General features: G+C 49.6%; 1 protein-coding gene across 1 annotated transcript in view; it reads right to left on the bottom strand.

Annotated features, from left to right (window-relative positions):
• The window catches only part of LOC135892976 (uncharacterized), a gene marked incomplete at its 5' end in the record, with an annotated part of 270,703 nt that overhangs the window by 110,409 nt on the left and 135,687 nt on the right, over positions 1 to 24,607 (bottom strand). Inside the window, 6 exon segments of the mRNA XM_065420759.1 lie at positions 732 to 1,061; positions 3,971 to 4,285; positions 6,382 to 6,705; positions 10,083 to 10,412; positions 17,416 to 17,745; positions 22,369 to 22,698. Of these exon segments, the coding sequence (XP_065276831.1) occupies positions 732 to 1,061; positions 3,971 to 4,285; positions 6,382 to 6,705; positions 10,083 to 10,412; positions 17,416 to 17,745; positions 22,369 to 22,698 (1,959 nt within the window).

The raw sequence follows: 24,607 nt of genomic DNA, 5'->3' as shown, positions 1-24,607 counted from the left end.
TGGTCTGTACCTACAAAGGAAGAGGAGAGGGGACAAGAGCTCCCTTTCACCCAGGAGGCAGCTAATAGTGTTTGTCTCAGGAACAGGAGATCACAGGCAAGCCTGGAGTAAAACCCTGGAAGGACTGTGTGGTGAGCGTTGTTCTACCAGACAGAAAAGTATCTCGTTCAACGAGTCTAAGCTCTAGTCTACGTGGTATGATTTTATTGGCCATGGAACCATTTCTTTCCAACCCTTCTCCTTGCTACCCCTTGAATCTCTACACTCTGTGAAATCACTTGTCCTTGGTGTGACTATGAAGGGATCTAGAGCTGTGTGTTGATTGGGGCAGAGATGGGAGGAGGAGCTGGTCGAAGCACGGGTCACTTGCTGGAGGATTCTCTGCACCTTGAACTACAAATGGAGAGCACCCCCCACTGACAGCCCCCTACCTCCAGCACAGGCCCCCTAGCACCCAGCTAGGACACTGGGACCAGCACTGACATGAAGAGGAGAGCGTGAGCGTCCCCTACTGAGCCCCCACACCACTCCCTGCAGCACAGGCCCATAGAACCGCACAGGGGAATTAGGCTTAGCACAGACTGAGAGGAGAGCGCTCCCTACTGGAACCGTCATATTGCTCCCTGAAACACAGGCCCGAAGCACCATGCTCAGGTTGTGAGGGGACAATGCCCCATAATGAGCTTCCCACTCTGCTTCCTGTAACATGCAGGGTGGCAGATGAAGGTTACCTGAGCACACAACACCAGCATCTTCTCCGTGGTTACAGTTATTGTCTCCCCAAGGCCGAGCCCTGCATTCAGTGAGGGCAACTTCTGTCCCTGTGCAGCGAACATCATCCAGCCAGATACGGTCAGATCCTCCCGCAAATCGAGCCCCTCCTGGGGCTGATAACGCCATCCCACAGCCCAGCTCCCTGCAGACGACTCCAGCATCAGTTATGTCCCAGCTGTCATCACACACGGTTCCCCACAGCTGGTTGTGAAGCACCTCGACTCTCCCAGCGCAGCGACTCGGGCCGTTCACCAGTCGGAGCTGAGCCACTTCTGAAATGCCAGAATCTGCAAAGCCCAAAGGGAATAAACACTCAGGGAGGTTCCTGTGCATCTGATGACTTGTGATGCTGGGGGATGTAGTCCCTCCCAATGACGGGTCTGAATAACCTCTGCAACTGCCCATTAGGGGTTCACGCCCCACTAGTGCTGTCAATTAATCACAGTTAACTCGGTCTCAGAGCAGCTGATCAATCTGGAGTCCGGTGGCACCTTAAAGACTAACAGATTTATTTGGTTATGCCCATAAATTTGTTATGCCCAAATAAATCTGTTAGTCTTTAAGGTGCCACCGGACTCCTTGTTGTTTTTGTGGATACAGAGTAACACAGCTACCCCCTGATACTTGATCCATCTGGGTGCGGGGTCACATGCCCTCCATCCCCACCCCCGAGCTGCTGCTTGGCTTATATCTAGCATGTTCATTCGGCCCTCCCACTATCGGCAGTTACGGGTTGTCTCTGGTGCTGGACCTGTGTTTCTCCAGCAGTGAGGAGGTAAGTGAGTGTCAGCACCAGAAACAGAAAGGGTAGAGGAGGTTCGAGGAAAATGTCATTCTGAGAACGAGCGGAATACCTGAAACATTTTATTTCAAACTCGGGCTGTCGATTAATCGCAATTAATTCATGCGATCAACACAAAAAAACAATCACAATTAAAAAAATTAATTGCAATTTTAAGCGCACTGTTAATAAAATTCCAATTGAAATGTATTAAATATATTGGATGTTTTTCTAAGTTTTCAAGCATATTGATTTCAATTACAACACAGAATACTAAGTGTACTGTGCTCACTTTTTATTATTATTTTGGATTACAAATATTTGCACTGTAAACATGATAAACAAAAGAAATCGTATTTTTAAATTCACCTCATAAAAGTACTGTAGTGCAATCTCTTTCTCGTATAAGTGCAAAATACAAATGTAGATTTTTTTTCTTGCATAACTGTAAAACTTAGAGCGTACATGTCCACTCACTCCTTCTTTTTGTTCAGCCAATCACTCAGACAAACAAGGTTTTTTACATATATGGGAGATAATGCTGCCTGCTTCTTATTTACAATGTCACCAGAAAGTTAGAACAGGCTTTGGCATGGCACTTTTGTAGCTGGCATTGGAAGTCATTTACGTGCTGGATATGCTAATCATTCATACGCTCCTTCATGCTTCGGAGACTATTCAAGACGACATGCATCCATGGTGATGATGCTCGTTAAATAAATAAGGTGTTAATTTAATTTGTGACTGAAATCCTTGAGGGAGAATTGTGTATCTCCTGCTATGTATTTTACCTGCATTCCACAATATATTTCATATTATACCAATCTCGCATAATGACAGTACATGTTGTTCGTTTTAGGAACACTGTCACTACAGATGTGACAAAACACAAAGAAGGTCCCAATATGAGATTTCTAAAGCTAAATACAGCACTTGACCCAAGGTTTAAGAATCTAAAGTTCCTTCCAAAATCTGAGAGGGACAAAGTGTGGAGCATACTTTCAGAAGTCTTAAAAGCGCAACACTCCAATGCGGAAACTACAGAACCTGAACAACCAAAAAAGAAAATCAACTTTCTCCTAGTGGCATCTGACTGAGATAATGAAAATGAACATGTGTCCATCTGCACTGTTTTGGATCGTTATCGAGCTGAACCCATCATGAGCATGGACACATCCTCTGGAATGATGGCCGAAGCATGGGACATATGAATCTTTAGAGCATCTGACGCATAAATATTTTGCAACCCCAGCTACTACAGTGCCATCTGAACGCCTCCTCTCACTGTCAGATAACATTGTAAACAAGAAGCAGGCAGTAATATCTCGTGCAAATGTGAACAAACTTCTCTGTCTGAGTGATTGGCTTAACAAGCAGTAGGACTGAGTGGACTTCTAGAATCTAAAGTTTTACATTGTTTTATTTTTGATTGCAGTTATTTTTTGTACATAATTCTACATTTGTAAATTCAACTTTCAGGATAAAGAGCTGGCATGACAGTATGAGGTGAATTGAAAATACTATTTCTTTTGTTTCTATTTCACTGTGCAAATATTTGTACTAAAAATAAAGTGAGCACTGTACGCTTTGTATTGTGTATTGTAATTGAATTCAATTTATTTGAAAATGGAGAACACATCCCCCCCCCAAATTAAAATAAATGGTATTCTATTATTGTGCAAAGGCGCAATTAATTGCACGATTAATCACAGTATATTTGTTTAGTCACTTAACAGCCCTACTCCCCACCACTGACATGCAGCTACTTCTGGGGTGGAACAGGGCAGCTGAGAGATCAGGCACAGAAACTCATGGGCTATGTAGGAGAGGGAGTGAGGAAGAACCCAGTCTCCAGTCACAGCAGTGGGGGATATTACAGGTTCAGAGGTAATTAGCTGAGATGGAAATCACGCGGAGTGGCAGGGGTAGGAAAAACACATATAGGGACCCCTGAGCATCTGAAGCCTACATTTGACCCCAAATCCCACAAATGGGAACTACGGTTACCCAGCGCCCCATTGTGCTGTAGAGCAGCAGGGGGATCAGAGCTATCAGCAACGGGAAGGGTCTCTCACTGAGGCACACGTACTGCTCACTTGAACACATGCCCTAAGTGCTGTGCTGGGGCACTGGGCTCAGCACTGACTGAGGGAAGAGCGCCCCCTATTGAGGCCCCATCCCGCTCCCTGCAGCACAGGCATGTAGAACTGTGTGGGGAAAATGAGGTCAGCACTGATACCACGGGAAGAGTGATGCTTACTGTGACCCCCAATGGATTCCCTGCAGTACAGGCCCTTAGCACCATGCTGCGGCACTGGGGTCAACACTGATTCAGACAGGAGAGCTGGGTCTGTGCTGAAAGCTTCCCAGCCTGATCCCTGCACCACCCACAGTGATGTGATGGATGAAGGTTACCTGAGCACTCGACACCAGCATCTTCTCCGTGGGTACAGTTATTTTCTCCCCAAAGCCGAGCCCTGCAATCTGAGAGGGCAACTTCTGTCCCTGTGCAGTTGACATTATCCAGCCAAATATGGTCAGATCCTTGCCCAAAATGAGCTCCTCGTGGGGCTGATAACGCCGTCCCACAGCCCAGCTGCCTGCACACGACTCCGGCATCCTGTAAGTCCCAGCTTTCATCACACACAGTTCCCCACTGCTGGTTGTGAAACACCTCGACTCTCCCAGCGCAGCGACTTGGACCATTCACCAGTTGGAGCTGAGCCACTTCTGAGATGCCAGCATCTGCAAATACCCAAGGGAATAAACACTCAGGGAGGTTCATGTGCATCTGATCTCTTGTGTCACTGGGGAATGTAGTACCTCCTGCTGACAGGTCTCTGCACACAGCAACTGCCTGTCAAGAGCTCCCCATCACTGACCAGGCTAATCACTTGGGCAATGTTCAAGTTTTTTCACTCCCTTCCCAGCCAGCTGTCACCTAGTTAGGCAGACTGGACTTCAGTCTGACCTACTGCTCCCACTAGACACTTAATGAAAAAGATCATCCCCCGCACTGCTGGCAGAAACCTCCTGGGGAGCAGATTTACACCCTTACTCCTGGTGCTGGTATTCGCTCCAGTGCGACAGTGCTGTGGAGCAGACGCTGGCATAAGCATCTTGGTGACTGGGAGCTGATCACAGTCACCCATGTCATTAGCGGTTGCCTTAGCCTGACATCAGCATTGAATTTACATGTGTTGGCTCCATAGTTCCCTGAAAATGTCACCCAGGGTCCATCCCCCTTAGAACTGCCTGGAGCGCAGGGACGCCTGGCAGGAACCTGCTGCGCACCAGGCTGACAATGGTTCCGACCAGGGCAGAGGCAATGCTCACTTCCTACAAGCAGATTGGCCCCTCCTGAAGCAAACACCTGCCCCTGCGGTTCCTGCTGACTTGCCAAGACTGACTTGGCAACATGATTTTGTGGCAGCCATTGCTGCATTCGGGTCTAGTGCTGCCAGCCCAGTACCAGTCTCAGATGAATGATGGCAGAGCTTGGCTGACAGCTGTGAACTCACAGAGGGGCAGCAACTCTGGGATGGAGAGACTAGCGTGCTGATGAATATTAGAAGCCCTAACTTCTATCTGCCTATTTGCAACCTGGGATGCAGATCCTGGACTAGGCTTAATGGGCCCCTGACTGGACTGGACTGGCCAGAGGGACTGCTGCAATGCAGAGATTTGGCTTAGCCCGATTTCCTTACTGTGCCTGTGGGGCAGCAATACAGACAGTCACACATGGTGGCAGAGAGCCACTTCCCAATGTACCCTTGGATAGGCATTTTGCTCATGGTTTTACCTGTTTCTGGCATTAGTCATTAGGGCCAGCCCAACTACAAATGGAGAGAGCCCCTGAGGTGGGGCAGTCACCTTGCTCTGGCCCTGAAAGGGTTAAAAGCCAGTGCTTGGGGAAGGCTGGGGCTGAGAGCCAATGAGTATAGACTGATTGGGAAGGCAACCACAGCTGTGGCCACGCCCAGTTAGGAAACAGCTGGCCCTATAAAAGGGCTCCCTCCAGCTTTGGAGAGAGAAGGACTGGTAGCTCAGGGAACAGAACGGAACAGAGCTGGGGAAATGCAAGAGGAGCTCCAACCTGGCAACCCCCCCGGCTGCGGGCCTGTTTAAAGACCAAAACGGGTGCTGGGGTTGCAGAGGCTGCAGCCCAGGGTTAGTCAGAGGCAGCAGGTCCAACCCCCTTGCCAATGATGAGTGGCCTTTTACAGACTGCGGCGGGGGCTAGATGATGACTGGCAGTAGCCACTGAGGCAAGGTGTGTGTAAAGGGTGGAGGTTCCCCTGGGAGGGGAGACCCAGTGTGTGGGGGTACTGCAGTGGGCAGAACCCCAGGGTATGGGGCACCGGGGTCCGGGAGAGACACAGGGCCCTGAGGCAAGCGAGATATAGACCAGCAGAGGGTGCTCTGGAGACTGAGGAGCTAATTCCCAAGATGACCAGCAGGAGGCACTGCACCGGGGAGTCTAGCTTCAATACATCCCCTACTGCCACCCCACTACCTGCAGCACAGGCCCCCTAGCACCGCACTAGAGCACTGGGGCCAGCACTGACTTACTGGGGAGAGCGTGAGCATCACCTACTGAGCCCCCACACCGCTCCCTGCAGCACAGGCCCATAGAACCACACAGAGGAATTAGAGTCAGCACAGACTGAAAGGAGAGCGCTCCCTACTGGAACCGCCATATTGCTCCCTGAAGCACAGCCCCCAAGCACCACGCTGGAGTCAGCACTGGCTGTGATGGGACCATGCCCCATAATGAGCTTCCCACCCTGCTCCCTGCAACAGGCACGGTGGTAGATGAAGGTTACCTGAGCACACAACACCGGCATCTTTTCCGTGGTTACAGTTATTGTGTCCCAAAGGCCGAGCCCTGCATTGGGAGAGGACAGCTTCTGTCCCTGTGCAGTGGACGTCATCCAGCCAGATACGATCTGATCCTCGCCCAAATCGAGCTCCCCCAGGGGCTGATAACGCCGTTCCACAGTCCAGCTGCCTGCACACGACTCCAGCATGAATAATGTTCCAACCGTCATCACACACAGTTCCCCACTGCTCATTGAGAAGCACCTCGACTCTCCCAGCGCAGCGACTTGGGCCATTAACCAGTCGGAGCGGAGCCACTTTCGAAGAGCCTGAGAGAGCAAACACCCCAAGGGAATAAACACTCAGGGAGGTTTCTGTGCATCTGATCACTAGTGATTCTGGGGAACATAGCGCCTCCCACTGACGGGTCTGAACAGCCTCTGCAACAGCCTGTTAGGGGTTCACTCCCTGTCAATTTATCACAGTTAACTCATGCGATTAACTCAAAAAATTAATTGTGATTAAAAAAATTAATCACTATTAATCGCAGTTTTAATCACACTGTTAAACAATAGAATACCAATTGAAATATATTAAATATTTTGGATGTTTTTCTATGTAATTGAATATTGAATTGTATGTAATATACTGATTTCAATTATAACACAGAATACAATGTGTACAGTTCTCACTTTATATTATTACAGTTAAGGTTGTTTTATCTGGCATTAAATGCTGATTAACTAAGAGGGAGGGAGTTTGGGTGCGGGAGGGAGTGCTGGGCTGGGGGTTGGTGCGCAGGACGGGGTGTGTATCACGGGATCTGGGAGGACGTTTGGGTGCTGGAGAGAGCTCGGGGCAGGCAGTTGGGGCACGGGATGGAGTGCGGGGTGCCGGATCTGGGGGCCACTCACCTCGGGCGGCTCCCCAGAAGCGGCAACTTGTCCCAGCTGCTCCCAGGCGGAGGCACAGCAGGGGGCTTGGCGCACTCCCTCTACCCGCAGGCACTGCCCCCACAGCTCCCATTGGTCATGGTTCCCAGCCAATGGGAACTCTGCATCTGGCACTGGGAGGGGGCAGCACGCAGAGCCACCTGACACGCCACCGCTTAGCAGTAGCCGCAGCCCGGGACAGATCAGCACTTGTGGTGAGCCATCCGAGGTGAGTGGCCCCCGGATCCAACACCCTGCACCCCCTCCTGTGTACTAAGCCCCCTCCCACAGCCCTTGCTCTGCACCCTCTCCTGCGCCCGAACATCCTGCCGGCCCCGCGCCAACCAGACTATAAACCGACATTTCAATGAAGATCAGAAATGCTGATTTATAGAGCTTTCTAGTTGGTGAAGTGTCGGATAAAACAGCTTTTACTTTATTTTGGATTACAAATATTAGCACTGTAAAATGATAAAAGAAATAGCATTTTTCAGTTCACCTCATACATATACTGTAGTGCAAACTCTTTATTCTGAAAGTGAAATATTACAAATGTAGATTATATTATTTTTGTTACATAACTGCACACTTACTTCTTGTTCAGCCAATCGCTCAGACAAACAAGTTTGTTTACATTTACGGGAGATAACACTGCCTGCTTCTTATTTGCAACGTGACCCAAAAGTGAGAAAAGGCGTTCGCCTGGCATTTTTGCAGGTGGCATTGCAAGGTATTTACGTGCCACATATGCTGAACATTCACATCCTCCTTCATGCTTCGGCCACCATTCCAGACAACATGCTTCCATGCTGATGAAGCATGTTGGTGAAGCACTGGAATGGGTTACTTAGGGAGGTGGTGGAATCTCCTTCCTTAGAGGTTTTTAAGGCCCGACTGGACAAAGCCTTGGCTGGGATCATTTAGTTGGTGTTGGTCCTGCTTTGAGCAGGGGATTGGACTAGATGACCTCCTGAGGTCTCTTCCAACCCTAATATTCTATGATTCTATGATGCTCATTAAAAAAAGCAATGTATTAATTTAATTCGTAACTGAAATCCTTGTAGGGAAAATTGTGTATCTCCTGCTATATATTTTACCTGCCTTCTGCCATAGCTTTCATGTTACAGTCATCTCAGATGATTACCCAGCACATGTTGTTTGTTTTAAGAAGACTTTCACTGCAGTTTTGACAAAATACAAAGAAGGTACCAATGTGAGATTTCTAAACCTAGTTACAGCACTCGACCCAAGGTTTAAGAATCTGAAGCACCTTCCAAAATCTGAGAGGGACACGGTGTGGAGCATACTTTCAGAAGTCTTAAAAGAGCAACACTCCAATGCGGAAACTACAGAACCTGAACCACCAAAAAAGAAAATCAACCTTCTGCTGGTGGCATCTGATTCAGATGACGAAAATGAACATGCGTCAGTCCGCTCTGCTTTGGATTGTTATTGAGCAGAACCCATCATCGGCATGGACACATGTCCTCTGGAAAAGTGGTCAAAGCATGAAGGGACATATGAATTTTTTAGCGCATCTGGCATGTAAATATTTTGCAACATCGGCTACAACAGTGCCATGTGAATGCCTGTTCTCACTTTCAGGTAACATTGTAAACAAGAAGCAAGCAGCATTATCTCCTGCAAATGTAAACAAACTTGTCTCTATGAGTGTTTAGCTGAATGAGATATAGGACTGAGTGGACTTGTAGGATCTAAAATTTTTCATTCTTTTATTTTTGATTGCGGTTATTATTTGTAAATAATTCTACATTTGTAAGTTCAACTTTCAGGATAAAGAGTTGGAACTACAGTACTTGAATGAGGTGAATTCAAAATACTATTTCTTTTGTTTCTATTTCACTGTACAAATATTTGTACTAAAAATAAATATAAAGTGAGCACTGTACGCTTTGTATTGTGTATTGTAATTGAAATCAAAGTAGAAAATGTAGAAAGCATCCAAACAATTTGAAATAAACGGTTTTCTGTTATTGTGTAATGGAGCAATTAATTGCACGATTAATCACGATTAATCATGATTAATGATTAATCTCACAATTAGTCACAATTAATTTTTAATAACTTGACAGCCCTGCTTCCCACCACTACCATGCAACCACCTATGGGTTGGAACAGGGTAGATGAGAGACAGGGCACAGAAACTCATAAGCTGGAGAGGAAGTGAGGAAGAACCTGTCTCCAGTCACAGCAGTGGGGCATATTCCAGGTTCAGGGGTAATTAGCTGAGATGTAAATCACCCGGAGTGACGGGGATAGGAATCCCACACTTCATAAAGGGATCCCTGAGTGGATGCAGGATTCATTCAACCCCAAATCCCAGAAATGGGATTTACGGTTACCCAGTGCCCCGTTGTGCTGTAGCGGGGCAGGAGGATCACAGCTATCAGCAATGGGGAGGGTCTCTCACAGAGGAACACGTACTGCTCCTTGCAGCACAGGCCCTAAGTGGTGTGCTGGGGGCACTGGGACCAGCACTGACTTTGAGGGAATAATGCCCCCTAATGAGCCCCCATCCTGCTCTCTGCAGCACAGGCATGAAGAACTGTGTGGGGAAAATTGGGTGAGCACTGACACCATGGGAAGAGTGACACTTACTGTGACCCTGAACTGGTTCCCTGAAGTACAGGCCCTTAGCACCATGCTGGGGCACTGGGCTCAGCGCTGACTCAGACAGGAGAGCTGAGTCTGTGCTGAAAGCTTTCCAACCCGATCCCTGCAGCACTGACAGTGATGTGATGGATGAAGGTTACCTGAGCAGTCGACACCAGCATCTTCTCCGTGGGTACAGTTATTGTCTCCCCAAGGCCGAGCCCTGCAATCAGAGAGGGCAACTTCTGTCCCTGTGCAGTTGACATTATCCAGCCATATATGGTCAGATCCTCGCCCAAATCGAGCCCCTCGTGGGGCTGATAACACCATCCCACAGCCCAGCTGCCTGCATACGACTCCAGCATCCTGTAGGTCCCAGCTGTCATCACACACGGTCCCCCACTTCTTGTTATGAAACACCTCGACTCTTCCATTGCAGCGACTCGAACCATTTACCAGTCGGAGCTGAGCCACTTCTGAGATGCCAGCATCTGCAAACACCGAAGGGAATAAACACTCAGGGAGTTTCCTGTGCATCTGATCTCTCCTGTCGCTGGGGAATGTAGCACCTCCTGCTGACTTGTCTGACTGGTCTCTGAACACAGCGACTGCCTGTCAATGGCTCACCACCACTGACCAGGCTAATCACTTGGGCAGTGTTGAAGTTTGTTCACTCCCCTCCCAGCCAGCTGTCACCTAGTTAGTCACCACTCTTCAAGGCTAGAGCTAATTACGGCTCTATTAGGAGTCTTTTTGGTTTCAGTGATCACTAGAGCTGAAATCACCTGCTGTGAGACAGTGTTTCTGCCCACCTTGCTTCAGCACTGAGCTTTCCCCACTAAGAGCTGGTCTACACTACAGGGTTAGGTCGAATTTAGCTGCATTAGGTTTATTTTATAATGAATGCGTCTACACAAGCAACCCCATTCCATCGACCTAAAGGGCTCTTAAAATCGACTTCTGTACTCCTTTCCGGCGAGGGGAGTAGTGCTAAAATCGACCTTGCTGGGTTGAATTTGGGGTAGTGCGGATGTAAATCAACATTATTGGCCTCCGGGAGCTATCCCAGAGTACTCCAATGTGACCGTTCTGGACAATACTTTCAACTCCGATGCACTAGCCAGGTACACAGGAAAAGTCCCGGGAACTTTTGAATATCATTTCCTGTTTGGTCAGCATGGCGAGCTCAGCAGCACAGGTGACCATTCAGTCCCCCCAGAATCGCAAACGAGCTCCAGCATGGAGCGAACGGGAGACAATGGATCTGATTGCTGTATGGGGAGAAGAAATGCTAATATATATGCCAAAATCGCACAGGGCATGATGGACAGAGGCTACAACAGGGACACACAGCAGTGCCGTGTGAAAGTTAAGGAGCTCAGGCAAGCCTACCAAAAGACAAAGGAGGCAAAGGATCACTCTGGGTCAGAGCCCCATACATGCTACTTCTATGATCAGCTGCATGGCATTCTAGGTGGGGACCCTACCACTACCCCACCATTGTCCATGGACACCTGCAAGAGGGAAGTCTCACGCAACATGGAGGAGGATTTTGTGGATGAGGAAGAGGAGGAGGAGGAGAATGTGCAGCAGGCAAGCTGTGAATCTGTTCTCCCTGGTAGCCAGGACTTTTTAATCATCCTGGAGCCAATACCTTCCCAAGACGGGATCCCCAACCCTATAGGTGGAGAAAGCACCTCTGGTGAGTGCACATTTGTAACTACACTACAGGGTTTAAAAGCAATTTTGTTTAATGTTTGATTTGCCCTGAAGACTTGGGATGCATCCGCAGCCAGTACAGCTACTGGAAAAGTCTGTTAACGTGTCTGGGGATGGAGCGGGAATCTTCCAGGGACATCTCCATGAAGCTCTTCTGGAGGTACTCTGAAAGCCTTTGCAGTAGGTTTCTGGGGAGGGCTGCTTTATTTCATCCTCCACGGAAGGACAGTTTACCATGCCAAGCCAGTAGCAAGTAGTCTGCAATCATTGCAGCACAAAGCATGGCAGTGAATGGTCCTGGGTTTTGGTTGCATTCAAGCAACATTCAGTCTATATCTTTCTGTGTTAGCCTCAGGAGAGTGATATCATTCATGGTCACCTGGTTGAAATAGGGGAATTTTTGTAAGGGAATAGTAAAAGGACCCCATTCATGCTGGGCTGCTTGTGCTTTGCTAAAAGGGATCATCCCTGAGAATAGCCACGCGGTGGGGGGAAGGGATCATTCTAAATAGCCATACGGAAGGGTGTGGGGAGGTGTGTGCTGCAATTCCACCCAAAAACCAAAGCCCCTCCTTTTAAATGGCAAACCCAACCGGCATTGCTTGCTATGGGAAAGGAGGGCACTGCAGTTTGAAAATATTCCCACATGTTACGAAGGCGTTAGAAGCCAAACCCGCGTACCCTTTGGTTTACCATGGCTGCCTGGAAATCAAATTCTGTTGCCCAGCCATGTGTGATGTGTCACCATACTGGCAGGCGCTCAATATAAAAGGCAAAATGTGACCTTGTACCTAAAGCACATGTGCTGTCTGCTGTGAATTGCTTGATTCACTGTGAAAGAGTCTCCCTTTTGTTCTCAGAAATGTATCATCTTAAATTTTACCCTCCTTTTTATCCCACCGCAAGTGCAAATGTTTCTATGCTCCCCCCTATCATCTCCGTCCCTGAGGTTATCGCAGACTAGAAGGAAAAAGAACGTGCTCGCGATGACATGTTTTCCAAGCTCATGCAGTCCTCCCGCACTGATAGGGCACAGCTGAATGCATGGAGGCATTCAGTGGTAGAGTCCAGGAAAGCTTTAAGTGAGCGCAATGAGAAGAGGCAGGATGCAATGCTGAGGCTAATGGGGGAGCAAACGGACATGCTCAGGTTTCTGGTGGAGCTGGAGGAAAGCCAACAAGAGCGCAGACTGCTGCTGCATCCACTGTACAACCACCTACCCAAGTTCCATATCCTCCTCACCCAGACGCCCAAGAACGCGGGGTGGGGGGAGGCTCTGGGCACCCAGCCACTCCACTCCAGAGGATGGCCCAAGCAACAGAAGGCTGTCATTCAAATGGTTTTGACATGTAGTGCGGCTACAATAAGCAATGTAGCCTTGTCCTTCCCTCCACCCTTCCTCCCTTACCCACCCTACTCCACCCGGGCTACCTTACAAGTTATCTCCCTTTTTTTTAATTAATAAGGAAAGAATGAATGGTTTCCAAACAATAGTGACTTTATTTCCTTTGCCAGCTGTGATCGAAGGGGGGAGGGTGGTTGGCTTATAGGGAATTAAAATCAACAAAGGGGGCAGGTTTGCATCAAGGAGAAACACACACAATTGTCACACTGTAGTCTAGCCAGTCATGAAACTGGTCTTCAAAGCCTCCCTGATGCACAGCGCGCCTACCTGTGCTCTTCTAATTGCCCTGGTGTCTGGCTGTTCAAAATTGGCAGCCAGGTGATTTGCCTCAACCTCCCACCCTGCCATAAAGGTCTCCCCCTTACTCTCACAGATATTATGGAGCACACAGCAAGCAGTAATAACAATGGAAATATTGGTTGCGCTGAGGTCTAACCTAGTCAGCAAACAGTGCCAGCGAGCTTTTAAACATCCTAGGGACATTCTATCACCATTCTGCAATTGCTCAGCCTATAGTCGAACTGCTCCTTACTACTGTCCAGGCTGCCTGTGTATGGCTTCATGAGCCATGGGAGCAAGAGGTAGGCTGGGTCTCCAAGGATAACTATTGGCATTTCAAAATCCCCAACAGTAATTTTCTGGTCTGGGAAGTAAGTCCCTTCTTGCAGCTGCTCAAACAGCCCAGAATTCCTAAAGATGCAAGCGTCATGCACCTTTCCCGCCATCCCACATTGATGTCGGTGAAATGTCCCTTGTGATCCACCAGTGCTTGCAGCACCATTGAGAAGTATCCCTTGCAGTTTATGTACTGGTTGGGAAGGTGGTCTGGTACCAAGATAGCGATATGCGTCCCATCTATCGCCCCACCACAGTTAGGGAAACCCATTGCAGCAAAGCCATCCACTATGACCTGCATATTTCCCAGAGTCACTACCCTTGATAACAGAATGTCAGTGATTGCATTGAATCACAGGAGTCCCCACAATAGATTTGCCAACTCCAAATTGATTCCCGACTGACCAGAAGCAGTCAGGCATTGCAAGCTTCCACAGGGTTATCGCCACTCGCTTCTCAACTGTCAGAGCAGCTCTCATCTTGGTATTCCTGTGCTTCAGGGCAGGGAAAGCAACTCACAGAGTTCCAGGAAAGTGGCCTTATGCATGCAAAAGTTTCGCAGCCACTGGGAATCATCCCATACCTGCAACACGATGCAGTCCCACCAGTCTGTGCTTGTTTGCCGGGCCCAGAATCAGCGTTCCACTGTATCAACCAGCCCCACTGCCGCCATGATGTGGCAATTGCCACATCCCGTGCTTTCAGGAACGACTGTGTCCATTCCATATCCTCCTCACAATCATCCTAGTGCTGTCATCTCTTAGCCAGGTTCCACACATACTGCAGTATAATGCGCATGGTGTTTACTATGCTTGCAACAGAAGTGGTGAGCTGAGCAGACTCCATGCTTGCTGAGCTATGGTGTCTGCATGGGTAACCGAGGAAAAAAGGCGCAAAATAATTGTCTGCAGTTGCTTTCACGGAGGGAGGGGAGACTGACAACATGTACACAAAACCACCCGCAACAATATTTTTCCCCCTTCAGGCATTGAGAACTTAACCCAGAATTCCAATGGGCAGTGGAGACTGCGGGAACTGTGGGATAGCTTCCCACAGTGCACCGCTCCATGAGTTCATGCTAGCCATGGTGTGAGATGCACTCCGCCAACGTAATGCGCTTAGTGGGGACATACACAATCGCTGTATAAAATCGATTTCTAAAAATCGACTTCTATCAAATCGACCTAATTTCATAGTGTAGACATACGGTAAGAGCTGACAGTCACTGAGAGATGGGTGGAGACTCAAGAGAGTGTCCTGCAGAGGTCAGAATAGAGAGGCTGGGGGCAGCAGAAGGTGAGGGCGAGCAGAGTGGTGAGTGGCTGGCAGGGCAGCTGCCACTAGAGCCAGGAGCTCTCCTCCCTGCCCCCATGGTGGGAGCTGAACTCACACTGGGTCTTCACTAACCAAGGACAACCACTGTGAGTGGGGTGTGGTGGAGTCAGAAGGGAGGGGCACGTTAAAAGAACTTTGGGTTGCTGGACTCAAGATCCTGAGGCAAAAGACACTGGGGTAGGTGTTTTGTTCATGGTTTTATCTGTTTCCGGCGTTTTCTAAAGTTAATGCCCGGGAGCTTCCCTCCTTTTATTAAAAAAATGTCTTTTCTGCACTGAGACTGTGTTTTCAAGAGGGGACGCTTTGCCGCATAGAAGCACCCAGGGGGTGGTGTGTAATTGTCCCAGGTTACTGGGGTGGGGGCTCAAGCCAGATCTGTGTTATATTGCTGGAAATGAACCCCTAGATATTGAACCCGGCCCTGGTCCCTGCCAACTCCACTGGCAGAAGGGTTACATAGATATCAACTTGTGACATATACAAAAGAAGACTCCCCCCACTGACATGCAGCCATTTCTGGGGTAGGACAGGGCAGCTGAGAAACAGGACAGGGAATTATGTAGGCTGTGTAGGGCAGGAAGTGAGGAAGAGTTGTGTCTCCTGTCTCCAACTCTTGGGAAAGTTACAACTTCAAGACTAATTCCCTGAAATGCAAATCTGCTGGAACACAGTGATTAGGAACCAGACTCTTGAGAAATTGGCCCTGGATTTTTAGTTTGAGTGAGCGGCTGCAGGCTTCACTGACTCCAAATCCAACCAGTGGAAGCTGCAGTTACCCAGGTCCCCATTGTGCCACAGAGGCATCTGGCCCAGGCATAACTAGACACCAACTGGCAGAGGGCACAGGGATGCCTAGAGTTATACCGGGATCCCATGAGTGAGATATATGCACAATAGCTCACCAGAGATGGCATGTGAGGTCTCTAGCTAGAGACAGCAGCCTGCTGGTCACCTTAATGGGGGCAAGATGTTTGTATGGGACATAGTTGAAGAGAGATTTAAAATGTAGAATATGACACTCCAGAAGTGTTGAAGTGGAGCTTTCCACCTGCACCATGGCAATCCCTTTGGATGAGCCAATCAGCACATACAACAAAGCACAGCCATGGAGACAGGCTATATTCACTCTGGTCCCAGTGCGGGCTTGAGAATTTGCAAAGAGAAAGGACCCTCAGCACAAGACTCTAAAGAGAGACCTCCTCTGGAAAGAGACAATGGTCTGTACCTACAAAGAAAGACGAGAGGGGACAAGAGCTCCCTCTCACCCAGGAGGCATCTGACAGCGTTTGTCTCAGGAACAGGAGATCACAGCCAAGCCTGGAGTAAAACCCTGGAAGGACTGTGTGGTGAGCGTTGCTCTACCAGACAGAAAAGTATCTCATTCAGTGAGTCTAGGCGCTAGTCCGCGTGGTATGATTTTATTGGCCATGGAACCATTTCTTTCCAACCCTTCTCCTTGCTACCCCTCGAATCTCTACACTCTGTGAAATCACTTGTCCTTGGTGTGACTATGAAGTGATCTAGGGCTGTGCGTTGATCGGGGTAGAGATGGAAGGTTGAGCTGGTCACCTTGGGACCCTGTTCCTTTGGGAGCAGCATATCTGTGACTGCTGTGAATGCCCAGTGCGACAGGGACTGGGTGCTGCCAGGGCCGGCTCCAGGGTTTTGGCCGCCCCAAGCAGCCAAAAAAAAAAAAAAGCCACGATCGCGATCTGCGGCGGCAATTCAGCGGGAGTTCCTTCGGTCCGAGCCGGAGTGAGGGACCATCCGCCGAATTGCCGCCGAATAGCTGGACGTGCCGCCCCTCTCCGGAGTGGCCACCCCAAGCACCTGCTTGATGAGCTGGTGCCTGGAGCCGGCCCTGGGTGCTGCAGGGAGATGATCGGAGGACCAAGGGGTGATGTGTGCCTATTGCCAACCAGGAGAGAGGTAACCCCCCCAGAAGGCCTAGAGGGCACGGTTTGTGTGGCCTGTTTCCAAGGGAGTCAGGGAGCTACCCCCAGCGGGCACAGACAAGGCTTCCTCATCCTAGGGACTCATGGCACTGCACTGGGGCATTAGGGCCAGCAAAGCTGCAAATGGAGAGCGCCCCCAACTGAGACCCCCCTACATGCAGCAGAGGCCCCCTAGCACAGCACTAGGGAACTGGGGCCTGCACTGACTTCAAGGGGAGAGCATGAGCGTCCTCTCCTGAGCCCTCACTCCGCTCCCTGCAGCACAGGCCAATAGAACCACACAGGGGAATTAGGGTCAGCACAGATTGATAGGAGAGTGCTCCCTACTGGAACCGTCATATTGCTCCCTGAAGCACAGACCCCAAACACCATGCTGGGGTCAACACTGGCTGTGAAGGGACAATGCCCCATAATGAGCTTCCCACCCTTCTCCCTGCAACATGCAGGGTCGTAGATGAAGGTTACCTGAGCACACAACACCAGCTTCTTCTCCGGGAATACAGTTATTGTCTCCCCAAGGCTGAGCCCTGCATTCAGTGAGGGCAGCTTCTGTCCCTGTGCAGTTGACGTCATCCAGCCAGATACGGTCTGATCCTTGCCCAAATCGAGCTCTCCGAGGGGCTGATAATGCCGTCCCACAGCCCAACTGCCTGCACACGACTCCAGCATGACTTATGTCCCAGATGTCATCACACACAGTTCCCCACTGCTGGTTGTGAAGCACCTCGACTCTCCCAGCACAGCGACTTGGGCCATTCACCAGTCGGAGCTGAGCCAGACCTGAAATGCCAGAATGTTCAAACACCCCAAGGGAATAAACACTCAGGGAGGTTCCTGTGCATCTGATCACTAGTGACACTGGTAAATGTGGAGCCTCACACTCATGGGTCTGAACAGCCTCTGCAACAGCCTGTTAGGGGTTCACTCCCTGTCAATTTATATTATTACAGTTGAAGTTGTTTTATCCGGCGTGTTGGAGGAATGGGGGGCGCCGGTAAATGAAAAATGCAGGTTAACTAAGAGGGAGGAAGTTTGGGAGCGGGAGAGGGAGAGGGGCAGGCAGTTGGGGCGTGGTATAGGGTGTGGGGTGCTGGATCCGGGGGGCACTCACCCCAGGTGGCTCCCCGTTAGAGGCAACTTTTCCTGGCTGCTCCTAGGGGGAGGCGCAACAGGGAGCTTGGCGCGCTCCCTCCGCCTGCAAGAACTGCCCCCGCAGCTCCAATTGGCCATGGTTCCCAGCCAATGGGAGCTGTGCAGCTGGCACTGGGTGAGGGCAGCATGCAGAACCTCCTGACGCGCCTCCCTCTAGGAGTAGCCAGAGCCCAGGACAGGTCGGCACTTGCGGGGAGCCATCTGAAGTGAGAGGCTCCTGGATCCAACACCCCACACCCCCTCTCTTGTACTAAGCCCCCTCCCAAACTCAAAGTCCCTCCCAGAGCCCTTGCTCCGCACCCCCTCCTGCGCCCCAACTCTCTGCCGGCCCTGCACCAAGTGGACTATAAACAGGCATTTCAATGAAGATGAGAAATGCCAATTCATAGAGCTTTCCAGTTGGTGAAGTGTTGGATAAAACAGTTTTTACCATATTTGGGATTACGAATATTTGCACTGTAAAAATGGTAAAAGAAATAATATTTTTCAATTCACCTCATACAAGTACTGCAGTGCAACCTCTTTATTGTGAAAGTGCAACTTACAAATGTAGATTTTTTTTGTTACATGACTGCACTCAGAAAAAAAACGTAGAGCCTACACATTCTCTCAGTCTTACCTCTTGTTCAGCCAATCGCTCAGATAAACAAGTTTGTTTACATTTACGGGCGATAACGCTGCCTGCTTCTTATTTGCAATGTCACCCAAAAGTGAGAAGAGGCGTTTGCCTGGTACTTTTGCAGGTGTCATTTCAAGGTATTTACGTGCCAGATATGCTAAACATTCATACCCCCTTCATGCTTCGGCCACCACTCCAGACGACATATTTCCATGCTGATGATGCTCATTAAAAAAGTAATGTGTTTTACTCTGTATAAGCTTTATAATGAGTAAAACGGATTTGTTTGGTGTTTGGATCCCATTGGGAGCTGGGTCTCTGGGTGCTAGAGACAGGAGCACTTGCTAAGCCATTTTCAGTTAAGTCTGCAGCTTTGGGGGCATGGGTCATACTCTGGGTCTGCGTTGCAGCAGATTAGCATATCTGTCTCAACAAGACAGGGTTCTGGAGGCTCAAACTGGCAGAGAAAATGGGCTCAGAGGTAGTCTCAGCACATCAGGTGACAGTCCCAAGGGGGTTTCTGTAACCAAACCCATCACACTGGTATTCGCTCCAGTGCGATACTATGCAGTGCTGTGGGGCAGACGCTGGCATAAGCATCTTGGTGATTGGGAGCTGAACAAGGTCACCCATGTCATTAGCGGTTGCCTTAGCCTGACATCAGCATTGAATTTACATGTGTTGGCTCCATAGCTCCCTGAAAACGTCACCCAGAGTCCATCCCCCTTAGAACTGCCTGGAGCGCAGGGACGCCTGGCAGGAACCTGCTGCGCACCAGGCTGACAATGGTTCCGACCAGCGCAGAGTCAATGCACACTCCCTACAAGCAGATCAGCCCCCTCCTGAAGCAAACACTGGAGTGGCCAGAGGGACTGCTGCAATGCAGAGATTTGGCTTAGCCCCATCTTCTCAGTGTGCCTATGGGGCAGCAATACAGGCAGTCACACGTGGTGGAGGAGATCCCCATTGGAAGACTAGACCTTGAGGATGCACAGTCAGATGGCTGAACAAGCTAAAGGTAAGCAAGGTGGCAATGAGCTCTCCCCTGACAGCTAGTGATGAGCTGGGGAGGGGGAAAGGTTTCAGAATCAGACTGTGTTTACAAGAACACACCCACTCTGCCTAGGTATCCAGCAGACAGAGCTGTGTTGGCTGGTGCTGGGATACAATTCACTGTAGTAGACCAGGGAAATAACCCACTTCCTTCCCCAATGGACCAAGGGATGCTCCCCACCCATATACTTATCCGCTACACCGATACTTACTTGGACTCCTTATTCATTCCATGGGTGGCGTACCCGAGCCCACTTAATCACTGATGCTTTAAAAACCCTTGCACCCCAATCTGGGTCTAGGCAGGTTATGCGATATGTATGTATCTTTTCATCCTTGAAACGATACCTACAACACCCCATAACCCAAACCTGACCCCAGATGTACAGTACCTTGCCTCATAACTCGTGTATATTTCATTTTAAACATTCACTTTAATAAAATTTTGAATGCAGGGGTAGTGAAATGTTGTCCTGATTGTCCGAGTAAAGGGCAGCAGAACTGTGCTTAGCCTGCCCTGAATGAGGAGGTCACCCACAACTGAACTGAATTCACTAACCAGGGGGTCAGATACTACACCCCTATCAAGAGTGAGAGGGGTGGAGAGGGGTGTTTCTGCTGAGGGGTGTGGGCTCTGTGTAAGAAGTCTAGGCATGTTTTAATCTGCCCCTCACCACTCTTTAATTAAGTCTCCATTAGGAGTTTTTCGGTTTCAGTGATCACTAGAGCTGAAATCACCTGCTGTGAGACAGTGTTTCTGTCCAGCCTGCTTCAGCACTGAGGTTTCCCCACTAAGAGCTGACAGTCACTGAGAGCTGGGTGGAGACTCAAGAGAGCGACCTGCAAAGGTCACAGTAGAGAGGCCGGGGACATGTAGCCTGGGGTAGGACAGGGCAGCTGAGAAACAGGACAGGGAAATATGTAGGCTGTGTAGGACAGGAAGTGAGAAAGAATTGCATCTCCTCTGTCCAGCCTTTGGGGAAGTTACAAGTTTAGAACGAATTCCCTGAAATGCAAATCCGCCAGAACACAGTGATTGGGAAGCAGAGTCTTGAGAAATTGGCCCTGGATTTTTATTTTGAGTGAGTGGCTGCAGCCTCCATTGACAGCAAATCAGACCAGTGGAAGCTGCAGTTACCCCGGTCCTCATTGTGCCACAGAGGAATCTGGCTCAGAGATAACTAGACGCCAACTGGCAGAGGGCACAGGGATGCCTAGAGTTATACGGGGATCCCCTGTGTGAGATATATGCACAACAGCTCATCAGAGGTGGCATATGAGGTCTCTACCCAGAGCCAGCAGCCCACTCGTCACCCTAAAGGGGGAAAGATGTTTTTATGGGACATAGTTGAAGAGAGATGTAAAATGTAAAATATGAGGATCCAGAAGTGCTGAAGTGAAGCTTGTCACCTGCGCCAAGCCAATCCCTTTGGCTGAGCCAATCAGCACACAGAACAAAGCACATCCGAGGAGACAGGCTGTATTCACTCTCTGGGCCCAGTGGGGGCCTGAGAATTTGCAAAGACAAAGGACTCTCAGCAGAAGTCTCAGAAGAGAGACCCCCTCTGGAAAGACAATTGTTTGTACCTGTAACCCACACATCTTGTGGGTGTTGTGTTCTGTCCTATCTAGTTTCACTGAGAACACATATTTGAGATAAAATCAGTCTGCTCTACAACCTTAGCTAACAGCCCGTTGGTTTTTAGCTCATGCAGTAGAGACTCATGCACTACGCTTCAGAGGTCCCAGGTTTGATACTGATGACCGGGGTCTATCAGTCTTATATACCTACAAAGAAAGGGGAGAGGGGACAAGAGCTCCCTTTCACCCTGGAGGCGAATGACAGCGTTTGTCTCAGGAAAAGGAGATCACAGCCAAGCCTGGAGGAAAACCCTGGAAGGACTGTGGGGTGAGCATTGCTCTATCAGACAGAAAAGTATCTCGTTCAATGAGGCTCGGCTCTAGTCAGTGTGGTATGATTTTATTTGCCATGGAACCATTTATTTCCAACCCGTCTCCTTGCTACCCCTCGAATCTCTACACTCTGTGAAATCACTTGTTCTTGTTGTCACTATGAGGGGATAGTGAGGCTGTGTGTTGATCGGGCCAGAGGTGGAAGGTGGAGTTGGTCAGCTGGCGGCCCTGTTCCTTTGGGAGCAGCAGATCTGTGACTGCTGTGAATGCCCAGCCGGACAGGGGCTGGGCGCTGCTGGGGGCTGGAGTTTGCCTATCGTCAACCTGGAGAGAGACCACTCGACAAGGCCTGTCGGACACGGCTTTTGTGGCCTGTGGCCGAGGGAGTTGGGGAGCCATACCCCAGCAGGCACAGACAAGGCTTCCTCATGCCAGGGGCCCTTGGCACCGCATTGAGCCCGCACCCCATTCCCTACAGCACAGTCCCATAGAATCGCACAGGAGAATTAGGGTCAGCACCGACTGTGAGAGGAGCCCCTTACTTAAACCGCCATATTGCTCCCTGAAGCACAGGCCCCAAGCACCATGGTGGGGTCAGCACTGGCTGTGAGGGGACAATGCCCCGTAATGAACTTCCCACCCTGCTCCCTGCAACACACATAGTAGTGGAAGAAGTTTACCTGAGCACACAACTCCGGCATCTTCTCCATGGGTGCAGTTATTGTCTCCCCAAGGACGAGCCCTGCATTTGGAGAGGGCAACTTCTGTCCCTGAGCAGTGAACGCCAGCAAGCCAGATACGATCTGATCCTCGCCCAAATCGAGCCCCTCCTGGGGCTGATAACGCCGTCCCACAGCCCAGCTCCCTGCATACGACTCCAGCATCAGTTATGTCCCAGCCATCATCACACACGGTTCCCCACTGCTGGTTGTGAAGCACCTCGACCCTACCAGCGCAGCGACTCGGGCCTTTCACCAGTCGGAGCTGAGCCACTTCTGAAATGCCAGAATCTGCAAAGCCCAAAGGGAATAAACACTGAGGGAGGTTCCCGTGCATCTGATGACTAGTGACGCTGGGGGATGTAGTCCCTCCCAATGATGGGTCTGAATAACCTCTGCAACTGCACAAATAAATCTGTTAATCTTTAAGGTGCCACCGGACTCCTTGTTGTTTTTGTAGATACAGAGTAACACAGCTACCCCCTGATACTTGATCCATCTGGGTGCGGGGTCACATGCCCCCCCCCATCCCCACCCCCTAGTTGCTGCTTGGCTTATACCTAGCATGTTCATTCGGCCCTCCCACTATCGGCAGTTACGGGTTGTCTCTGGTGCTGGACCTGTGTTTCTCCAGCAGTGAGGAGCTAAGTGAGCGTCAACACCAGAAACAGAAAGGCTAGAGGAGGTTCGAGGAAAATGTCATTCTCAGAAAGTGCGGAATACCTGAAATATTTTATTTCAAACTCGGGCTGTTGATTAATCACAGTTAACTCACGCAATCAACACAAAAAAGTGAATCACAATTTAAAAAATTAATCGCAGTTTTAATCTGTAGTGGGGCGGCTGCCCCACTCCATGAGGAAAAGGGCTGGGAGAGGCCAGATAGGCTGCGCAGACCAGCAACCAATCAGCAAAGGCCTGTGGAGAGCCAATCAGGGCCAAGGAAGAGGCAGACAATCAGGGCCGGGCTGGGTCCTATACAAAGGCTGCCTAGCAAAGGAGAAGGCAGTCTTTCCCTGACTAGCAAGGGAGAAGGACTGGCTCCTGAGGAAAGGAGGTGGCACCTTAGACAGAGCAGTGCTGGCCAGGCTCCAGGAAGCAGAGGAGAGCTCCGACCCAGTTACCTGCCAGGCTGCAGCCCCTGCTAAAAAGGGTCGACAAGGTGCACAGGGCCAAAGGGGAAGTGGCCCAGAGAAGATAGCTGGACAAGAGGTGAGAGAAGGAGGGCAGAGAGAGGCTGCCACTAGAGGGTCCCTGGGTTGGTATCAAGAGTTGCGGGTGGGCCTGGGTCCCCCCCTTACCCCCTTGCACTGCACCTAGCCACGGAGGGGCTATACTTTGGGGTTGTGGTTGGCCACTGAAGCAGGTGGAAGCCGAAGACTGTCGTTAACCACCCCAGCCCCTGGAAGGGGGTGAGGGTGGAATAGTGGGCACTGCTAGAGGGCAGTGTCCTGGAGCGGACACCGCCGAGCGGGGAGCTACGTGGTTCCCAAACCAGCAGAGCAGACCACGGGTGAGAAACCACACTCAGAGGGTGCTCTGTAGCTGACAAGAGCTAATCCCTGGAGCAACCAGCAGGAGGTGCCAGACGGTGGTGAGTCCTGAACCCGTCACATAATCGCACTGTTACACAATAGAATTCCAATTGAAATTTATTACATATTTTGGATGTTTTTCTAAGTTTTCAAGCATATTGAATTGAATTACAACACAGAATACAAAATGTACTGTGCTCATTTGTTATTATTTTGGATTACAAATATTTGCACTGTAAACATGATAAAAGAAATCATATTTTTCAATTCATCTCATAAAAGTACTGTAGTGCAATCTCTTTCTCGTGCAAAATACAACTGTAGATTTTGTTGTTGTTGCATAACTACACTTAACAATGTAAAACCTAGAGCCTACACGTCCACTCACTCCTACTTCTTGTTCAGCCAATCGCTAAGACAAACAACTTTGTTTACATATATGGGAGATAATGCTGCGTGCTTCTGATTTTCAGTGTCACCAGAAAGTTACAACAGGCATTGGCATGGCACTTTTGCAGCTGGCATTGGAAGTTATTTATGTGCTGGATATGCTAACCACTCATATGCCCCTTCATGCTTCGGCCACCGTGGTGATAACGCTCGTTAAATAAATAATGTGTTAATTTAATTTGTGACTGAAATCCTTGGGGGAGAATTGTGTATCT

The sequence above is a fragment of the Emys orbicularis genome, chromosome 21 (assembly GCF_028017835.1).
Source record: "Emys orbicularis isolate rEmyOrb1 chromosome 21, rEmyOrb1.hap1, whole genome shotgun sequence".
NCBI classification, from domain to species: Eukaryota; Metazoa; Chordata; order Testudines; family Emydidae; genus Emys; species Emys orbicularis.
The sequence above is the reverse complement of the archived record's forward strand: the minus strand, read 5'-3'. Positions and strand labels throughout refer to the sequence as shown.